This window comes from Miscanthus floridulus, chromosome 6, assembly GCF_019320115.1.
Source record: "Miscanthus floridulus cultivar M001 chromosome 6, ASM1932011v1, whole genome shotgun sequence".
NCBI lineage: Eukaryota > Viridiplantae > Streptophyta > Magnoliopsida > Poales > Poaceae > Miscanthus > Miscanthus floridulus.
The window spans coordinates 2,665,739-2,684,814 of record NC_089585.1 but is presented as its reverse complement, the minus strand read 5'-3'; the positions used below and the strand labels follow the sequence as shown (position 1 = coordinate 2,684,814).

Below are 19,076 nucleotides of genomic sequence, written 5' to 3'. Positions count from 1 at the left end.
AACAGATGCTTACATAGAATGGTTAGCTAATGAACTAATCAGGACTGCTAATAAGAAACATACATAAGGATTCACTACTAGCAATGCTTTTTTAAAAAAGAAAACCCAGCAAACCATAAAACTTATCGTATCCTTTGGAGTCGAAAAAAATACTCCCACTAATCAAGTAAGTCTTGCGAATATATTGTGTACTCATGGTTTATTTACCCCCGTTGCAGGTGCAGCTTGAGGAGTGACTGTTGTGTGAAAGATTCTTCTGGTGGGCACATACATATCCTTGTATTTTATCGTTAGAAGTTTATTTTAAATTCCGCACTCTGAACTTGGTATTGTAATAATGTATTTCTGAGAACTCTTGTTGTATAAAATGGACTAAGTATTGTAAACCCAGTCTCGTTATTAGATCCTAGAGGAAAAATGTAGATTATTCGAGTTCTCCCATAGGGTGTGCTCGATGAAACCGTCCGATGTAGCCACCTTTCAGGGTGCTTAGTATTTGGTGGAAGACGAGCGCCTCCAAAAACATGCTATTTCGAACGATTCTGCCAACAAATCATCTACACGGAGCTATACCAAATTCGATTGCTAATCTATCGGTGGAAACAGACTATAATAGTTCCCCCAAGTATTGCAAAACTTAGTGGCTTAGTTGAAATATCATTGGGCCAAAACAATCCAACTGGTACGATTAACGAGTGGGTCGGAAAGATATCAAATCTACAGCATTTAAATCTCAGATCGAACAGCTTCACAGGAACAAATCCACCGTCCATGGGAAACCTTAAACAACTGTTGAATTTGTACCTTAGCTATAACGATTTCCGAGGCAGAATTCCTGCTGAGTTTGGCAAGTTGAGAAAACTCACTATACTAAATCTTTCATCAAACAAATTAAGTGGGGCCATTCCACCTTCTATTGCCCATCTTACACAATTGACACATGTCTATCTACACCAAAAATCTATTCTCTGATCTTTAACCATGTACCTTAGTTTGTAAGATTATGGCCCCGTTCGGCTTGTTGAATCTTGACTGAAAAACATTGTTCTGGCTAAAATGTTATGAAAGAAAAACACTGTTCCGGCTGAAAAAAGAAGCCAAACAAACCAGATATGGAGTAAGTCGAACGGGCCTATGAAAGGCTTTTGCCCAAAATGATGTAAATGGATTGGTTTTTTTCACTGGTATGGTGTCCGTATTAAAAGTTTAAAAATATATTACGGATCAGTTGACAAATTCCTAAGATAGCACAGTTACCAAAAAGAATTGCGAGGAAAATCGATCTGCAGCCCAGACTAATAAAGGATCTTCAGGACCACTCCCAATCTTGGACCATAATCCGGCTATCCGCTCTGATCAAGGCTGAATGAAAGTGGGCAGGGAGCTATCGCCGTCCATATATATTCCTCCCAGCCAAGGCTTCAAGGGGTCAAGCCATTCCCTTCAGAAATTCCTGCGAGCCTAGGTCCTCCAGCCTTTCTGCTGTCTCCAAAACCATGTCCCTCAGATCATTCTGGTACTTAGTTACCCTGCAAAAATAAAATGTCACAACAGTATAGTGTAACGGCCTGGAAACTTTCTAGAGATGACTACTATGCACAGTGTCCACATGAAACAGGTATGGAGCGCTGAAAGGCAAAGGTTGGTTAGAGAAATTAAAAATTGGCAACTTACACGGTGTTTCTATCTGAATGTAGACACGAGTGAGTTCAGTTTCTATCAGAATGTAGACATGATATTTTAAATTGTTCTTGTAAAACAAACAAACAATAAATTGGCATATTTCTTCACTTCATTGATTAGCTTGTTCCAACATAAACCAGCCATACAAGCAATCAACTGGAACTCACTAGTGACTCAGTGAGGCTTTTGAAATTCTTCACACAATTTGTGGGGTGTGTGTGTGTGGGGGTGGGGGTGGGGGTGGGGGTGGGGGGGGGGGGGGGGGGGGGGGTTATTCAAGACCGACCCAAAACAGTCTCTCAAGGTCGCAGCACAAATTCCACTTAAGGGAATATATTACTATGGTATGCAGTTACACTTGCCCCATTCAGAACTAAGAATTCAGATGCAAAAGTAACGCTAACAAAGAACCATACCTGTCCCAAAGCTCAGGATCTCTTGCGGCCAGAATCCTAACTGCCAGCAAACCTGCATTTTCTGCATTCCCGATAGCAACAGTCGCAACAGGGATACCTTTCGGCATCTGTGTACGGTTGAGAATACCAACACAACAATAAGCTTCATCCATAAGAGATCAGTGGCGAAAACAAAGGACCATCATGCATACATTGATGATGATATGATGAATTCTTCTATAGAGCTAAATAACGGACATTTCATTTCTGTGGGTGCTCTGTAACGCTGTTCAATAGCAAAACGTGCATTGTAGTTTTTATGCCAGTGAGATGTGCCAGTGAGGCCACATACGTGCCCGAGTGGAAGCTTCAAAACATCACCCACTAAACAGTGAGATAACAGAAGATTGGTACAGTTCTAACATGAAGCTTACCAAAGAAAGTCTCAAGCTTGAAAAATCCATGTCATCACGACAGGAATCCCCTAGCAGAAATTGTTCTAGAATGCAACTGCCACTAAAACACTCTATGCTTGCACTGATAAAGGAAATGTGTCCATGTAATGAGCAATGAAAATGCAAAAAACCGAAAACATTAATGTCACCTTTAAGAGGGAAAAATCAGGCAACAAATAAAGCAAACGCAAGGGATCAAAAATGTACTAGAAGACTAGCCATCGACGAACTGCTAGGATTATTATCAAATGTGACATACTATAAAATAAAAGAATTGCTTGGAACACTAACTTGCACAATAGATAGGAGGGAATCAAATCCTGATAGTGTTGATGTCTTGATGGGAACTCCAATTACTGGAAGAGAAGTCAATGAAGCTACCATCCCTGCAATAAACAAATGATGTTATCCTCAATTAAAAAACAAAAATTGTTAGTTGTTCTTGTTCCACAAACTTTATACACATATGGATCTGGTCAGCAGTTTAAAGGAAACACTGCTCTGTTCAGCATCACGCTACATAAATTAAACTTGGTGGTGGTGGTGGTGGGATAGAAAACAATGAGATGATATGGCTCCATCACGAAAATGAAGTAGAGTATTAAATCCTAACCCTAAAAAATAAAATGCTTCCAAAAGGTAAATGACCTCAATATCAATAAAGTAGAAGTGCACTATCACACACACACACACAATGTGACTTGAAATTTACGTTGAAACATCATATCACGGTTAATCCATTTGTGTGTTTTTATACTTGCCTGGTAAATGAGCTGCTCCGCCTGCACCTGCAATTATGACCTCGAAACCTCTGTCTTTAGCAGACTTCGCATAATCATACATCCGCTCTGGTGTACGATGTGCAGAAACAATAGTTTGCTGAAAAATCCAGGCATCCACAATGTTACACTCTTCTCAAACATGACTTGGCATGCAAGCAGGCCACAGCTTGTCAAGAGAAAGGTTTCAGATATCAAACCTCACAAGGTATGTTGAACTCTTTCAAAACTCTCTCAGCATCTTTCATCACAGGAAGATCAGACTGAGATCCCATTATAATAGCGACACGAGGGCTAACTGCAGCAAAGATTACATCATTTCAGCATCTCCACAAATCAACTAAAATGGAAAAAAAAGTCAAGTTTTTTTCCAAATAAAGATGTAAAATCAGGTCAAAAGCGTGAATAGTTTCACAATGACAGGTGTAAATTGTAAATAAATTAGCATGTCCACCACAACCATCAACAAAAGCAGCAGCAGCGATGATGTCATACGCCGGATGAGGGCCCTAGGCCCACATGGCCCAGGCGCCAACAGCAGCAGCGGCGCCAGGAGGGCCGCCGCCGACGGCAGCAGCAGCAGCAGCGCCACCTAGGGGAGGCGCGCAAAACAACAACAACAACAACAACAAAGCCTTTAAGTCCCAAACAAGTTGGGGTAGGCTAGAGTTGAAACCCAACAGAAGCAATCAAGGTTCAGGCACGTGAATAGCTGTCTTCCAAGCACTCCTATCTAAGGCTAAGTCTTTGGGTATATTCCATCCTTTCAAGTCTCCTTTTATTGCCTCTACCCAAGTCAACTTCGGTCTTCCTCTGCCTCTCTTCACGTTACTATCCTGACCACTACGCACCGGTGCATCTGGAGGTCTCCGTTGCACATGTCCAAACCATCTCAACCGGTGTTGGACAAGCTTTTCTTCAATTGGCGCTACCCCTAATCTCTCACGTATATCATCGTTCCGAACTCGATCCCTTCTTGTATGACCGCAAATCCAACGCAACATACGCATTTCCGCGACACTTAGCTGTTGAATATGTCGTCTTTTCGTAGGCCAACATTCTGCACCATACAACATAGCAGGTCTAATCGCCGTCCTATAAAACTTGCCTTTTAGCTTCTGTGGTACCCTTTTGTCACATAGGACACCAGACGCTTGCCGCCACTTCATCCACCCTGCTTTGATTCTATGGCTAACATCTTCATCAATATCCCCGTCCCTCTGTAGCATTGATCCTAAATATCGAAAGGTATCCTTCCTAGGCACTACTTGACCTTCCAAACTAACATCTTCCTCCTCCCGAGTAGTAGTGCCGAAGTCACATCTCATATACTCAGTTTTAGTTCTACTAAGTCTAAAACCTTTCGACTCCAAAGTCTCCCGCCATAACTCCAGTTTCTGATTTACTCCTGTCCGGCTTTCATCAACTAGCACTACATCGTCCGCGAAAAGCATACACCAAGGGATGTCCCCTTGTATGTCCCTTGTGACCTCATCCATCACTAAAGCAAACAAATAAGGGCTCAAAGCTGACCCTTGATGTAGTCCTATCCTAATCGGGAAGTCATCCGTGTCTCCATCACTTGTTCGAACTCTAGTCACAACATTGTTGTACATGTCCTTAATGAGCCCGACGTACTTCGTTGGGACTTTATGTTTGTCCAACGCCCACCACATAACATTCCTTGGTATTTTATCATAAGCCTTCTCCAAGTCAATAAAAACCATGTGTGGGTCCTTCTTCTTCTCCCTATACCGCTCCATAACTTGTCTTATTAAGAAAATGGCTTCCATGGTTGACCTTCCGGGCATGAAACCAAATTGGTTCATAGAGACCCGCGTTATTGCTCTCAAGCGATGCTCGATAACTCTCTCCCATAGCTTCATAGTATGGCTCATCAACTTAATTCCTCGGTAATTTGTACAACTTTGAATATCCCCTTTATTCTTGTAGATCGGTACCAATATACTTCTCCTCCACTCATCAGGCATCTTGTTCGATCGAAAAATATGGTTGAACAGCTTGGTTAACCATACTACAGCTATGTCCCCGAGGCATCTCCACACCTCGATTGGGATACCATCCGGTCCCATCGTCTTACCTCCTTTCATCCTTTTCAACGCCTCTCTGACCTCAGATTCTTGGATTCTCCGCACAAAGCGCCTATTGGTATCATCAAAAGAGTCATCCAACTGAAAGGTTGTGTCCATATTCTCACCATTGAACAATTTGTCAAAATACTCTTGCCATCGATGTCGGATCTCATCCTCCTTTATCAAGAGATGCTCCCTTTCATCCTTAATGCACTTAACTTGGTTGAAGTCCCGTGTCTTTCTCTCACGAACCCTATCCATCCTATAAATGTCCTTCTCTCCTTCCTTCGTACTCAAATGTTGGTAAAGATCCTCGTACGCTCTACCCTTTGCCACACTTACAGCTCGCTTTGCAGTCTTCTTTGCCACCTTATACTTCTCTATGTTGTCCACACTCCTGTCATGGTACAAGCGTCTATAGCATTCTTTCTTCTCCTTAATAGCCCTTTGGACTTCCTCGTTCCACCACCAAGTATTTTTAGCCTCACGTCCCCTTCCTTTGGTTACTCCACACACCTCTGAGGCTACCTTCCGAATATTGGTTGCCATCTTGTCCCACATATTGTTTATGTCGTCTTCTTCCTTCCAATAGCCCCCTTTGATAACCCTTTCCCTAAATACCTCTGACGTCTCCCCTTTCAGTTTCCAAGGGGAGGCGCGCAAAAGCAAGGGCATATCCCCGCCGCTCCACTATCCATATCCGGAGGATCTCCAATAGGAATAGGATTAGCTAAGATATGAAGGAGTCCATATCTATAAGGACTTCCCTCATTAGATTACTTAAGATGCAAGTCTACCCAGGACTATAAGTAGAGGGGCTATGTAATCATTGGAATCAAGAAAGGATTGCCTCAAGGCTTATCTCCCCTTCCCCTCTCCCTCCTTCCTGCGCCGACCCTCTCCCTCTCTCCTGCCCTAGCGCCGCCGCCCTCTCCCTACGCCGCCGCCCACAGCTCCCTCTCCAACCCTAGCCGCCACCCCCTAGGGCCCCTCCCTGCCGGGCTCTTACAGATGATGATGACAAGAACAACAAAATGGAGCCTAGCTGGGACAGATAAAACAATAGCAATGAACTGTTACATATAATTCAGGGCGACCAAAAGATTTGTGAACGCAATACCTTCCTTGGGATCAGATGAGTTGCTTTGCAGCAAATTGTCCAAGCGTGATTTTACACTTATCTTAGAAGACCCCACAATTGTAATATGACCCATCTTCCTTTGCTTCCGCATCTCTGAAAGAAAAGTATTCTAAATGATATTTCTGACCTAGGGAAGCAAGAATGTTTTGTGTGGAGTAAGATGTTTTGTGTGGAGTAAGCTAACCTGGCTTTGCATACCAATGGACTGATGCGCCTGGAATGTTTAGTGCCCTCCTGATAAGCTGATGAGCCAAAAAGAATCCTGCCTCACCCTACAGCACAATCAAGTCTGATATATTAAACTGTAACTGAATTACTACAAATAACTAAAAATAAACACGGAGGCATCCGATATCAGCATAGTTAATTAGTTGTTGCATTCAGTATATTCCAAATGTAATCATAAACACAGAAGAAAACAGCATTTGTTACCTCATCCTCACCCAGGATGTTGTACATTATTGCTGCAGGAGCTTTCATTGAAGGGTCACCAAGAGGAAGGCCAAGAATAGCACGTAAATGCTGCTCATATTGTGAGGTGTAGCATGACTCTATTGTGTGATGCCCACTGTTGTGAGGCCTAGGGGCTACTTCATTCAATAAAATCTATTGAAATAACACGAGGGTAATGTAATGATGTAATCACCACTGCAGGAGGGTTAAATTTTGAAAAAAAATAAGTAGATGGTCCAACAAACCTGATTGTCTTCTGTTAAAAATAACTCTACAGCAAAAACACCAGCTCCTTCTAATGACTTGATAGCTTTTTCAGCCACACTAGTAGCCAACTTCTTTATTTTGTCAGGTACTTCAGCAGGTGCTTCAACAACATGACATATGTTTTCCCTGAAGGTTCACACACATTCTTTGTATTTTTGAAATTTAAAAGTACAGAGCAAACTGTAATTCAAAGAAAGGAACAAGAATGAGTAACAAACTATCATAACAAAAAAAGTCTTACTTGTGAATTGTTTCAACAACAGGATAGCAGACAGTAGAGCTGTCTCTGCTCCTTGCCACAATTACAGAAAGCTCCTATATACAAAGGATAGAGAATACAGTAAACTATAATTATAATTAACAGAAGTACCTAAAAAGTCCTCATAACAGTATCACACGACGAAAATAGTGATCGCCTATGAACCATGATTAAGAAAGCATTACACCAGCCATTCTCATACAAACAGGATACCTTATAGCAGACTCTCTTTTTTTTAACAGAGAGCAAATATCTTCTAGTCAACTTGCAAAATACATCTTATATTCATATCAGCTACATGAAAATATCAGGAACACAAACATCAAGAATGATTAACAGATAGATAGCAGACCACTAGCATGATTTTGCAAAATGATTATGAGGGGAAAAAATCAATACCACACCAAAAAACGTCAATTTATAGAACATGAAGTTGAAATAAGATATCAAAATGAAAAAAGAATAAACCACAGGATTTGAACCTAAATTGACAGACTAAAAAGAGTCATTTTCTACATGCATATCAAACAAAATTTTCACTAACCTTTACGAAAGGAGTCCACCTCTCAACATACAAGCCATGCTCAAACCCACCCAGTGCTGCAAGAAGTAAGAATGTAACAAAACACTAGATTCAGAATTATAGACCTTAGTGCAGTTTTATCTACTTACAGGTTAATTTTCAAAGAAAAATGAGCAGTCCCTAGAGAAACCAAGTAATTTTAAGAATTCAAAGAGAAAACCTAAATCATTTTTCAATCTACTTACAAGCAACAACAGAAGATAGCTCCTCTTTGTTCTTGGCTACAGCATTGCCTCGACCATCATATGCTAATCTCTTGCTTTTTACCATTAGAGGATAGCCAAACTTTTCCCCAGCTTCCTCCATACTGTGTAAAGTATCTACCTGCAAATCAATACTATTAAATTATGTAGAGACACTTAAAAAATACAATACTATCCAACAGGTTAGAAGTTTGTGCATTACTTCCATGAAGTCAGGCAATGGGATCCCACATTTTGAGAAATGCCTTTTCTGCCTGTACTTGTCCTGCGATTGATTGTGAATACACAACGAACTATCAGTAATTACCATAAATGAAGTAGTTGAAATAGGTACAATGAAGATCTTAGGAGACATAATCTATGAAATTAGAATTACACTTATCTACAGTTGGTGCTGCAAGATCAGAGATCGAGACAGGGTCACAGAGCTAATTTGTTAAAGTGTTACAGTTAGCGTAACAAAATCAGTTGAATAAGTAGCTGTGATCAGATTTTTTTTTAATCTGGCGAGAAAGTACTGTATATACATGTTGGTGTTTGGCACAAGGAGAGGAAAATTACCTGAATAATCATGATTGTGGAGGCTTTAGGCTCGCAGTCAACACCCTGTTTTTCCAGCCTCTCAAGTGCGGCGGCATCAACATGCTCAATCTCTACTGTTAGGACCCCACACCTAATAACAGAAGTTTTTAAAAAAAAAAGAGATGAACGGAAGCAGCCAACGGGCATTGCATATATACGGCCTCCAAACAAGCGTGAAAGGATTGCAACTTAACCGACCTCTTGGCGAACTCCCGGACCGTGTCCCCATCAGTGAAGCTCCCGACGACGTGCTCATCGCAAACCGAGCTGGCGGGGCAGCCCGGAAGGGGGTCGAGGATGACGATTCTAATCCCCATCTGGCTCGCCGCCTGGCAGAGCATCTTCCCGAGCTGGCCTCCCCCGAGGACTCCGACGACGGTGTTGGTGACGCCGTGCACCGGCGGAACACCCTGCCTGGAACACAGCACAGGACAAGCATCCATCAGGCGCAGGAACCGCCGGCCTCTCACACGCCCTGGCTATCGCGGTCGGCAGGAATTGGTACGATAGGACACGGAGAGACTCCGCTCGGTGCTCACCCGTCGTGCGGGAGCGCGGCGGGCTGCATGGATGCCCGGGCGCGCAGCGAGGGGAGAGGCGGCGGCGGCGCGGACGCGGGGCCCCGCGGCTTCCAGGACGCGCGGCGCGGGCGGGCGCCCGCGGACGCGGAGGGGAGGTAGGGGGACGAGGAGGAGGGGGAGGTGGACGCAGGGGACGGCACGCTGAGGAGCCTGGCGTGCATGCTCTCTCACTCCCGGTGGCGGCCGGTGGCTAGGGCTCGGCTCAAGCAGGGTTTAGCAGGGGGACACGACAGGTGCGGCGCAAGAGGTGAGGAGCGGTCGGTAGGGGGCGCGGCGGCGGCGGCGGCGGCGGCGCGGAAAGCGATTTGTGCTTTTGAGCGTGGCGCCGCTCGCTACGCTATGCAATGGGCATCCGCTTTTCCACGCTCGCTTCGGGCTGTGGCGCATTTGGCTGTTCGCTTATTCCTGAACGATCGTAAATTTTTAGTTGAAAATAGTGTTTTTCTTTTACACTAAACTAGCCAGTAGTAAATAATCCACAATACGATACAGCCTCTCGAACAAGCTGGTCTCCATGAGCAACCAACCCAAACCCAAAATGAGTAGAAGAGATTTAAACTCTTTTAACACGGTTCATCTAAAACGATTTTATCGGTGAAGTCAAAGCCGGTGAAGCAAAAAAAAACTGGCTTTTATCGGCTTCTAGTTTATTTTAACCCTGGCTTACAAACGGTTTCACGCTACAGTGCTTCGATTTGCGCAAAATAGATGAAGCCGAAGCCGGCATAAGCCGTGCCAAAGAGGCTCTTAAAATCAGTCTCCAACAGAGTATCTATATAGGAGATTTATTTTGGGTTGCCTGAGAGGCACAACTCAAATATGGACATTCTCTCTCCTGAAAACCTATTTGCAGAAATGATTCTCTTTTGGGTCTTGTTGTTGGAGAAAATAATGAATAGGTATTGAACCTTTTGCCTGTAACACTACTCAAAAGGATGAATGGGTCTTGTATTTTGGGTGTTGCTGTTGAAGATAGCCTGAATGGGCTGACCTGAACCAAACATATTGGGCTAAAAAATAACTCAAATTAAAAATTTATTTAGCTAACAACTAATTAAAGATTTAGCTAAAAAATTAGTTCACCTATTAATCCTTTTATTTGGAAGCACAAGAGCTAATTTAAACTAAAATTAGTTAGCTAACAATTAGATCATGGTATCTAAACATGCATAAAAACTAGCCGTTCTTGTTGAGGGAATTTGTACTCAAGATGACTATTACCTTCGTTACACATTGTAGATCTTATTTAGTCCTAAGTCAAATTTCTTTCACCAAATTTGTTGAGAAAAATCAACAGTATCTACATCAAAATAGGTCTTAGTTTGTCTCTACTGACCACATCTCATACAACCCAATCCTTTTTAGCTTTATAGTTTAGCTTATACTAGGTCCGTGCCTGTGCGTTGCTGCAAGATAGCTAAACTTTTGTACTAAAAACACATTGATCGCACGATAAGATAATAAGACTATAAAATTAAATACCAACGTTAAAGTGACATTTAATCAAAAAAGCAAAGTTCATGAAATTAACACAGTCATGAAGAGCGCGGTGTTGCAGGCTCACAAACTCTACTATATAGACATTTTCGTAATGCGACTAAGATAATGTTTTATATCGGCAGGAAGAAATTTCTGATATCTATTTCTTTCATATGCCAATAAATCAACGAATAAGTTCCGTCGTATATAGAAATCATTAAATCATCCCACGACAAGTACTCCATCCAACCATATAGGAACCATGCATTCATAAACCAGTGTCGCCATCAGGCAACATATTTAGATAAAAAAATTTGTGCATATAACTACATCTATATATTAGTATGAAGAATGATAAGCAGTAAGCATAATAATCTTATGTTCAAAAAAAGTAAGCATAATAATCTTCCTCATCGCAGGTATGAACTAAAACTCAATAAAATAGGAGTGACTACAAAAATTAAGCAGGTATAGTGATCATCCTCCATTGAATTTAGACATTCATTATTGTCAAAGCATCAAGATTGTTCTTCCTGACAAAAACAGGGAGGCTTCACTGTTATCAAATGTCATGTCAATGCAACATACCAAAAAAATTGCTTCCAGTAAGAACATGCTATGAACTGGACACTCATACATGTATATGTAAGTTCGATGGATTGAGATTTTATTTTAACAATAAAAGCTTCAAAAGCTTCCATGTACATATACGATGTTTTCTCAATATTTATATGTGTTCTGGCCTGACAAAAATATGTTGCAATAGACTCATGCTCAGGCCGTTGGGTACAGAGTAATGGTGGCTCTTTCTAATAGAACAAATAATGCACCTCAACTCCAGAACTCCTGTACATCAATGCGCTGAAAGAGTTACAAGGAATCAGAGAAAAGCTTCAAGACATGTTTATCTAATTTATTAATCACCGCTAAGATCCATCTGCTTGCCAAAGCTCGAAACCAAACAAGATGAGAAATTTACCAAGATAAATGTGGCAATGGCAATTATGAGTAAACCAGCAGACCTCATTGATCCCTTTACCCTGAAAGGGGACAGGAGAATGTCATAGTTGGGAATAAAACACAACAGAGAATAAGAAATAAATCCGCAACAGAGAATATGGAATGTGTCTAAGCTGCTGATGCTATAGTCCTGCGAAGAGAAAATGTAATCGGTTCGATCCAGGGTTGATCTGCTGCTAGACTGACAATCTGAAAAACAAAAAAGAGAGCACGAGCTGCTTCTGTACACTAAACAGAGAAAACTGCAACTCGGCCTATTTTACAAAATCATGTGCAAAACCAAACCCGATTACAATTGACATGAAACCAGAATCACATCTTCACTCGAGGTGCTATACACTGAACAGAGAAAAAACTACAGCTCAAACTATGACAAAATCAGTTGCAAAACCAAACTTGATGCAACAGCAGAATGCCACGCATTGCCCTCCCATTAAACATTTAAAGAGGTAAGACTCTAAGGGGATGAAACAACTGAACAAAATCACATTTTAATGTATAGGAAACAACAGCAACCTACCTCGTGAGAGTGTCCAAGAAGGAGGTTATTTATTTTTCCAAACACTCCATGTTGTGAAATATAGAATGCATCATTCAAAACATTTGCATGCTTTAACAACTCCAGATGAGCATGAGAAACTTCTATTTTTGCCAAAACAGTATCTTGTTTTCCCTGCACTGAAGTGCCAATTTTTTCAATCAGTAAACTATCAGTGACAGAAGAAAATGTTAGGAAATACTACACTTAGATAAGGAATCATAATTTCTGCTAGGTGCAGATAAGAAGGTAGTATGAAACATTGCAATGCAGCCATTGTGCACATTGCCTAAACATCATTGGCTTTAGTCAGCAATTTATTGACACAGAAGTCGATAAATAATAATTTCTCACTGATTCTCTATTTCTAGATGCTAATGCTAATCCGAATTCGAATGCTCAAATCTGGAAAAGGTAGATCACCTAGCTACACATTAGAGATGCTATTGCTGTCAGAGACTTAGTGGTTGGATTGTCCAACACTAACCAATTACTGCAGGCGGCTGGCTGTTGCAGTCCCCTGACTGTAGCTATATACATTTATTCTTTAATTGTAGCTATATACCTATTACTAAAGACATTTATTCTTTAATTGTTTACTGAACTGTAGCTATATACACATCACATGTTTTTTTAAACTGCAACTCTAGTCAAGACGAAAAACCAATTGAATGTGTCAGCCTAAGATCAGTGGTACACTGAACCCCTTTTGTTATCTTAAAAAGTATACTCAATGGACAACTGCAGGCACTGAGAAGCAGCAACAAATCTCTACAATTAATTGAGATTACTAAAGACATTTTTTCTCCCATAGGCTGAACATTCAGAGATCAAATTGTTAAATCTCTACAATTGGAAGTTCTGTCAGATGTGGATATTCAAGTAACTATTTTCATCCTCCCCCAATGGATTTCTAGGTTGTACATTATTTTTTTGAAACATATCATTTCATACAGAAGATTGCAAACAAAAAACGATCATTTATCCAAAGTTATCTCGCGTGATTGCGTCGCGGGATTGGAAGGGGAAAGCGCGGTGAAACCGGGCGAGCGGGCGGGGATCGCAGGGGCCAGTTCGACGAGGTGAGGCGATGTTTTTGTCACGTGATGCCGGTGTCTTATTAGTTGTGAGAGATAAGCTTAAGTGGTCGACAAACACCCATACATGTAATCTAGCTTATACAATCTATGACACTCAAGCTTATATAATCCTATAAGCTGCTACGAACCGGCTTATCTTGACTTTTTTGCACATATAAATAGGAGCTGTAGCGTAAATAAGCATGCCTTTAATTTTATTTTATTAAATCCTCCAAGAAGTATGTCTTTGATTGTGTGTGATTATGTTAGTGTTTTATATATTAGGGAAATTTGGCTCCTGTACACTGAAAATGACCATGTTTTGCTGCTGGACATGCAAAATGAAGCGATTTACTGGAGGACACTCTGGTTCTTGATAAATTTGCTGGTGGAGAATCCGCCTAATAAAATATTAATTTCTGGCTTTTGAGAAGAGAGAAGGGTGGTAAAATGTCCTTTTTGCCCCTACCCCTTTCTTCTACCTTAGTCCGGCGCGAGGTTGAGGACGGCGTCCAGCGCCAATGCGACGTCGCGGTCCAGCCCCTCCCCATCCTCGCCCTCCACCCGCTGCGCCGCGATGCCACCCGCGCCCAACCTCAGCCGGGTTGTCCTCCACCCGCTGTGCCGCGACGCCACCCGCGCCCAACCTCCGCCCGTGCATCCGCGCGCCGCCATGGCTGTGCGTCGTCCTCCACGCGCTGCGCAGCGACACCGCTCGTGCTCGTCCTCCACCCACGTGCCCCGCGCATCCATGCGCCGCCATGGATGCACGTCGGGCTGTGGAGGGAGCCGTGCCGGTGGGATGCGGGGAGGGGCGCGGCTGCGCCGCATGGAGGAGAATGCTCCGCCATCGCAAGGGGGATAGGCGTGCCATGGTGGCCCGCGCCATGCTCACCCTCGCCCAAACTCGCCCTCGGTATGGTGGCCACGATGCGCCCGAGCACCAGCACGCGTTCCCGCACGCGCCCTGCCTCGGACCTAGGGCACCGGCGTGACGACCGGGGCACGGCCAAGCGGGGCCGTCGGGGCGCATCGGGCAGGCAGGGCCACCAGGGCACGGGGAAACGCAGACACCGAGGCGCGCTCGAGCAGGCGTGGCCGCCGGGGCGAGGGCGAGCGTGGCCACCATGGCGTGGCCCGCCGCGCTCGTTGTGGCGCGCGCGAGCACGGCCGCCGGGGCGCGGGAAGCAACCACCGTGGCTCTGGCGTGGGGCGGGACGAGGACGGGGGCCAGGGCTCACCTCGACTCAGGGCAGGGAGGGGCGGCGCGCTGACGAGGCCACCGGCAAGGACGGGGCAGAGCAGCAAGCGAGGCCGCCGGGGTTCGGCTCGTGGCGGCAGCGGGTCAGGGGCGCGGCGACGTGGGGAAGAGAGAGAAGGAAAAAAGGAAAAGAGAAAAAGGCAGGGGTATTAAGGACATTTCACCGCTCTTCTCTCTCTTCCAAACCCGAAAATAAATATTTTATTCGGTCCGGTGTGCACCAGCAAATTTGACAAGAAAGTATCAGCAAACTGCTCCATTTTGCAAGTCCAACAACAAATAGATGTCAATTTCAGTGTCCTGTAGCCAATTTTCTCTATATATTAATATATGTGTGTGTATACTATAAATAAATCGAAATTGATTAAAGTTCACTTAGGACAGAATTCGCATGATCTATATTTTACAACGGAGGTAGTACCATATAAATGTGTTTCAGGCACACCTTTCTCGCTCTCATTTTTCCCTATATAGAAACAGATGGTCCGAAAGTAATATTTACAATTAAAAGAAAAATGTGTTGTGGAAATGCTGTCGTTAATATATGCTCTCTGCCTCTCTTCTTTTTATCTAGAAATATACTAGAAATAGGAAAAAGTCCACGTTACTTCCCTCAACTTTTACGAAAGTCTGCTTTTTTCCCTAAACTCTAAAACTGGGTATCACACCTCCTGAACTTTTAAAACCGTTCATTTTACCTCTCTAACCGGTTATAAGTAGTTTTCAAAGGCGATTTTGTCTTTTTCTTTTTTATTTATTTCGGCTGAATCTTTGAAAAATCATAGCAAATCATAGAAAAAATAGAAAATAAAAAATCCAATTTTGTTGGACTCCATGTCAGTAGATCTACACAATGAACATATAACATGATATGCTTTAGTATAATTTTTTTTGTTGTAGCTTTAGATCTATGCTTTTACGTAACTAATACATAGCTACAATTTTTATGGTCCAATTGTGGTGAAATTTTTATGGTGGTCCAATTGGATTTTTCATTTTTATGATTTTTCTGTAATTTACTATGATTTTTCAAAGGTTCAGAAAAAAAAGACAAAACCGCCTTTGAAAATAGCTTATAACCTGTCATAGAGGTAAAACAAATGGTTTAAAAAGTTCGAGATGTGGTTTACTCGATTTTAAAGTTCAGTGAGAAAAAATAGATTTTTATAAAAGTCTAGGGAGGTAATGTCCCTAGAAATATGTCCTCCACCCGTTCATCGTAGTTATCTCATGAGACGCAGGGTACGCGATCGTGGACCATGCTATTCAGGCCATCTGGCACAGCTGAGGCCCAGGGACTAAAGAAGAAAGGGGCCTCTGGGACCTCGTCCCGCCAACCAAGTAACCATCAGCATCGGTTTAGAAGCACAATCCACAGCCACAGGTTGGATTTTTTTTCAGTTATATTTAATTCTTTTTCTGCAAAAAAGAATTGCCAATCAAAAAATTGCAAAAGTGCAGTAGTACTATAACCTATTGAAGTGGAGGGTTATACATTTCGCTATTTCAGTTGAAGCAACCCTTACCGCCTGTTGAATTGGTGGAATTTTCATTTTATACGCAATCCATCATTAAAAAATGTAAGTTTTACATATGAACACATATGGATGTGAAGTGTACAAAAAAAATTGTATAACTCGAATATATCTACAACTTTACTTTTTGACTGAAGCTGTTTTGGTGCCACAAAAAAAATATAAACAATGTTTAGATATATATTTGTAGATTTAAATATTACATCGATTATCTCGTAACCATGCTTCAAGTTGTGTTTTGTGAGCTAAGAGGTTGTGCACATTACTGAGAACTACAATTCATACGAGATCATATGAAAAGATATGTTTTCTAAAGTCGTGCGCTACGTGATGGAAGTGAATAAATTGCCTCGATTTATCCACTCGGTAGTCCAGCACACCTTAAAAAATATATATATTTTTTCCATACGACTTCATGCGGGGATAAAATTTGTATGAACACTGTAGTTCTCGGATCTCAACTAGATCTACAGCTTACTGGCTCTGCTCATACTATATTGGTTTGAAGCCATCCATCGCAAAAAAAAAAAAAAAAAATCAATATAATGATTAGATCGACAAAAAGAGATCCACTGTATCGATTAGTCTTGTACCAAAAAAAAAAATCTAAAGAAAAAGTCATAAACTACAAAATTGTAGATCCCTTTGAGCTATACATTTTTTTATAAATCTCCTCCATATTTTTTTGAGGCAAAAACCCTTCTCCATCTGAGCTTGTACGTAAAGTTATGATTTATTTTAACAGTAATGCCCCACCGTCGGTGTTCGTCCATCCGGACGCTCCTAGTTGGGCCTGTGGATCGCGCCCGTAGACCTGCTCCCCTCACCACAGCATACACGGTTTATAAAAAAAGCGATATTTTCCTCATTCACATCGACCTCATCCGCCGCGGTGTTTCCCACCCCCGCACCACGCTCGCCCCGACTCCTGCTCCTTTTCCGCACGCCCGCCCCACCGCTCCTGACGTTGCTTCTGGTGCCGCTCCTGCTCTGCGTGCCCGCTCTGCTACTCCTGTCGCTGCTCCTACCCTTGTTCCACGCGCGTGCCCCACTGCTCCTCCTGCTGCTCCTGCTCCGCTGCACGCCACGCCCGACGACACCGACAGGCGCCACCAGTGCAAGGAGGAGTGTTGGGGCCCTGATGCGGAAGCCCTCTTGCCTCGCCTGGCGTGCCGGCGCCCCGATGTAGATGGTGGAGGAGCCGCATCGGGATACGATGAATGTTGCACATGTACAATTTAAATGTTTTAGAGGTATATGTTGCAAGTGTTTTATATGGATGTTGCAAAAAAATATCGGGATGTTGCATATGTTGCAATGATTATACACGTATGTTGTAAGCGTTTATCCCCAATATTTTATCTATTTTTCAGCCGTATGTTGCAAGTGTGTTTATCTGGATGTTGCATATTTTACACACATATGTTGCAAGTGTTTTATCTGGATGTTACGTGTGTTTGCAATGGCTTTTTCAAGTGTTTTTTTATTTTTCAAACACATGTTTCTAGTGTTTTATTTGTCTTCTTTTGTATGTTACAAGTGTTGCATCTAGATGTTTTAAAAGTAGATGGGCATGTTGGACATGTTGCAATGGTGTTTTAAGAGAATGTTTCAAATGTTTCATCTATTTTAGACGTACGTCGCAAATATTTTATCTGGATGTTGCAAAAGTATATCTGGCGTTGCATATGTTGTAGTGAGACCACCTGCTGCGGCCACCTGCTTGCAGCTGCTGGACCCCGTGCATGCGTGTGGGAGCAAAGGGGCGTGAGCGGTAGGCATGGGAAATGGAGTAGGCGCAGATCGAGATGTGGCCCCTGCGTGGGCGCGTGCATGCACAGGAAATGGAGCGGCACGGGCCTCACGTGTAGCAGACGTAATACGCGGAGGCACAGCAGGCGCGAGCGTCCGAACGCTAGTGCCCGGTTCGAACGTCCAAACATCCGGGCGCTAGCAGCTATTTTTTTTTAAAAAACGAGGTTCACATGACAGGATAAAAATCCCACCAATTTAATTGGATGCAAGGAACTAGTATAGTACTAAAACTTTTTGCAAATCTCCGACTGGAGCAATTACTTTTGGCCAGAAACTATACGAAATTTAGTTATTACAAAATATAAAAACAGAAGGAAAAAAAACCAAGTTGAGGTCCAGTGATGGGCGTCAGGCCACTAATGATGAGACCGAGAGCCACCCAATGATGAGACCAAGGCCGTGTTTGTTTCCATGGGAATAGAGACTAGACACTGAATTTTAGTTTATTTTAGTCCTTTTGAACCAAAGAGGGGCTAAAATAGGGACTAGATACTAATTAACGGATATAAGTCCCTGGGCGTGAGACTTATTGGGACTTATAGGACCAACTTTACAGCCCATACCCCTTCCTCTCTCTCCTCCCTTGCAGCCTCTCTCCTCCTGTGGCAGAACCGCCCAAAATAATACATTTTCGGAGGCGCTTGTCTTTCAATAGACTTTAAGCACCTCAAAAGTAAGCTACACCAGGCGGTTCCGTCGAGCACACCCCAAGGGAGAACTCAAACAATCCACGTTTTTCATTCAGAATCCAATAATGAGAATGGGTTTACAACACTTAGTCCATTTCATACAACAAGAGTTCTCGGAAATACATTATTACAATACCAAGTTCAGAGTGCGGAATTTAAACAACGAAATTAAAATAAACATCTAAC

At 42.7% G+C, this 19,076-nt stretch overlaps 1 protein-coding gene and 1 long non-coding RNA gene across 2 annotated transcripts; both read right to left on the bottom strand.

Annotated features, from left to right (window-relative positions):
* Positions 1 to 1,155: 1,155 nt before the first annotated feature.
* Positions 1,156 to 9,858, bottom strand: LOC136461521 (phosphoribosylaminoimidazole carboxylase, chloroplastic-like). Its single transcript, XM_066460785.1, has 16 exons — positions 9,433 to 9,858; positions 9,092 to 9,307; positions 8,873 to 8,984; positions 8,514 to 8,576; positions 8,294 to 8,432; positions 8,070 to 8,125; positions 7,508 to 7,581; positions 7,245 to 7,392; positions 6,979 to 7,152; positions 6,731 to 6,818; positions 6,526 to 6,639; positions 3,513 to 3,610; positions 3,295 to 3,412; positions 2,825 to 2,919; positions 2,100 to 2,206; positions 1,156 to 1,529 (listed from the first exon to the last, which is right to left on the bottom strand). The coding sequence occupies exons 1-16, from the start codon at positions 9,633 to 9,635 to the stop codon at positions 1,430 to 1,432; spliced, it is 1,905 nt and encodes a 634-aa protein (XP_066316882.1). The 5' UTR covers positions 9,636 to 9,858; the 3' UTR covers positions 1,156 to 1,429.
* Positions 9,859 to 11,497: 1,639 nt separating this feature from the next.
* LOC136457417 (uncharacterized) lies at positions 11,498 to 14,270 on the bottom strand. The gene is made up of 4 exons (XR_010759727.1): positions 14,073 to 14,270; positions 12,494 to 12,651; positions 11,933 to 11,993; positions 11,498 to 11,799 (listed from the first exon to the last, which is right to left on the bottom strand). It is a non-coding gene; the product is annotated as an uncharacterized lncRNA (long non-coding RNA).
* Positions 14,271 to 19,076: the final 4,806 nt, after the last annotated feature.

Bases quoted from the DNA above. Each gene is read 5' to 3' on its own strand.
- LOC136461521 (XM_066460785.1), bottom strand. From the start codon at position 9,635: ATGCACGCCAGGCTCCTCAGCGTGCCGTCCCCTGCGTCCACCTCCCCC. The intron at 9,308-9,432 runs GTGAGCACCGAG...GCTGTGTTCCAG, and splicing joins GCCGCGCTCCCGCACGACGG to GCAGGGTGTTCCGCCGGTGC. The intron at 7,393-7,507 runs GTAAGACTTTTT...GTGAACCTTCAG, and splicing joins GTTGTTGAAACAATTCACAA to GGAAAACATATGTCATGTTG.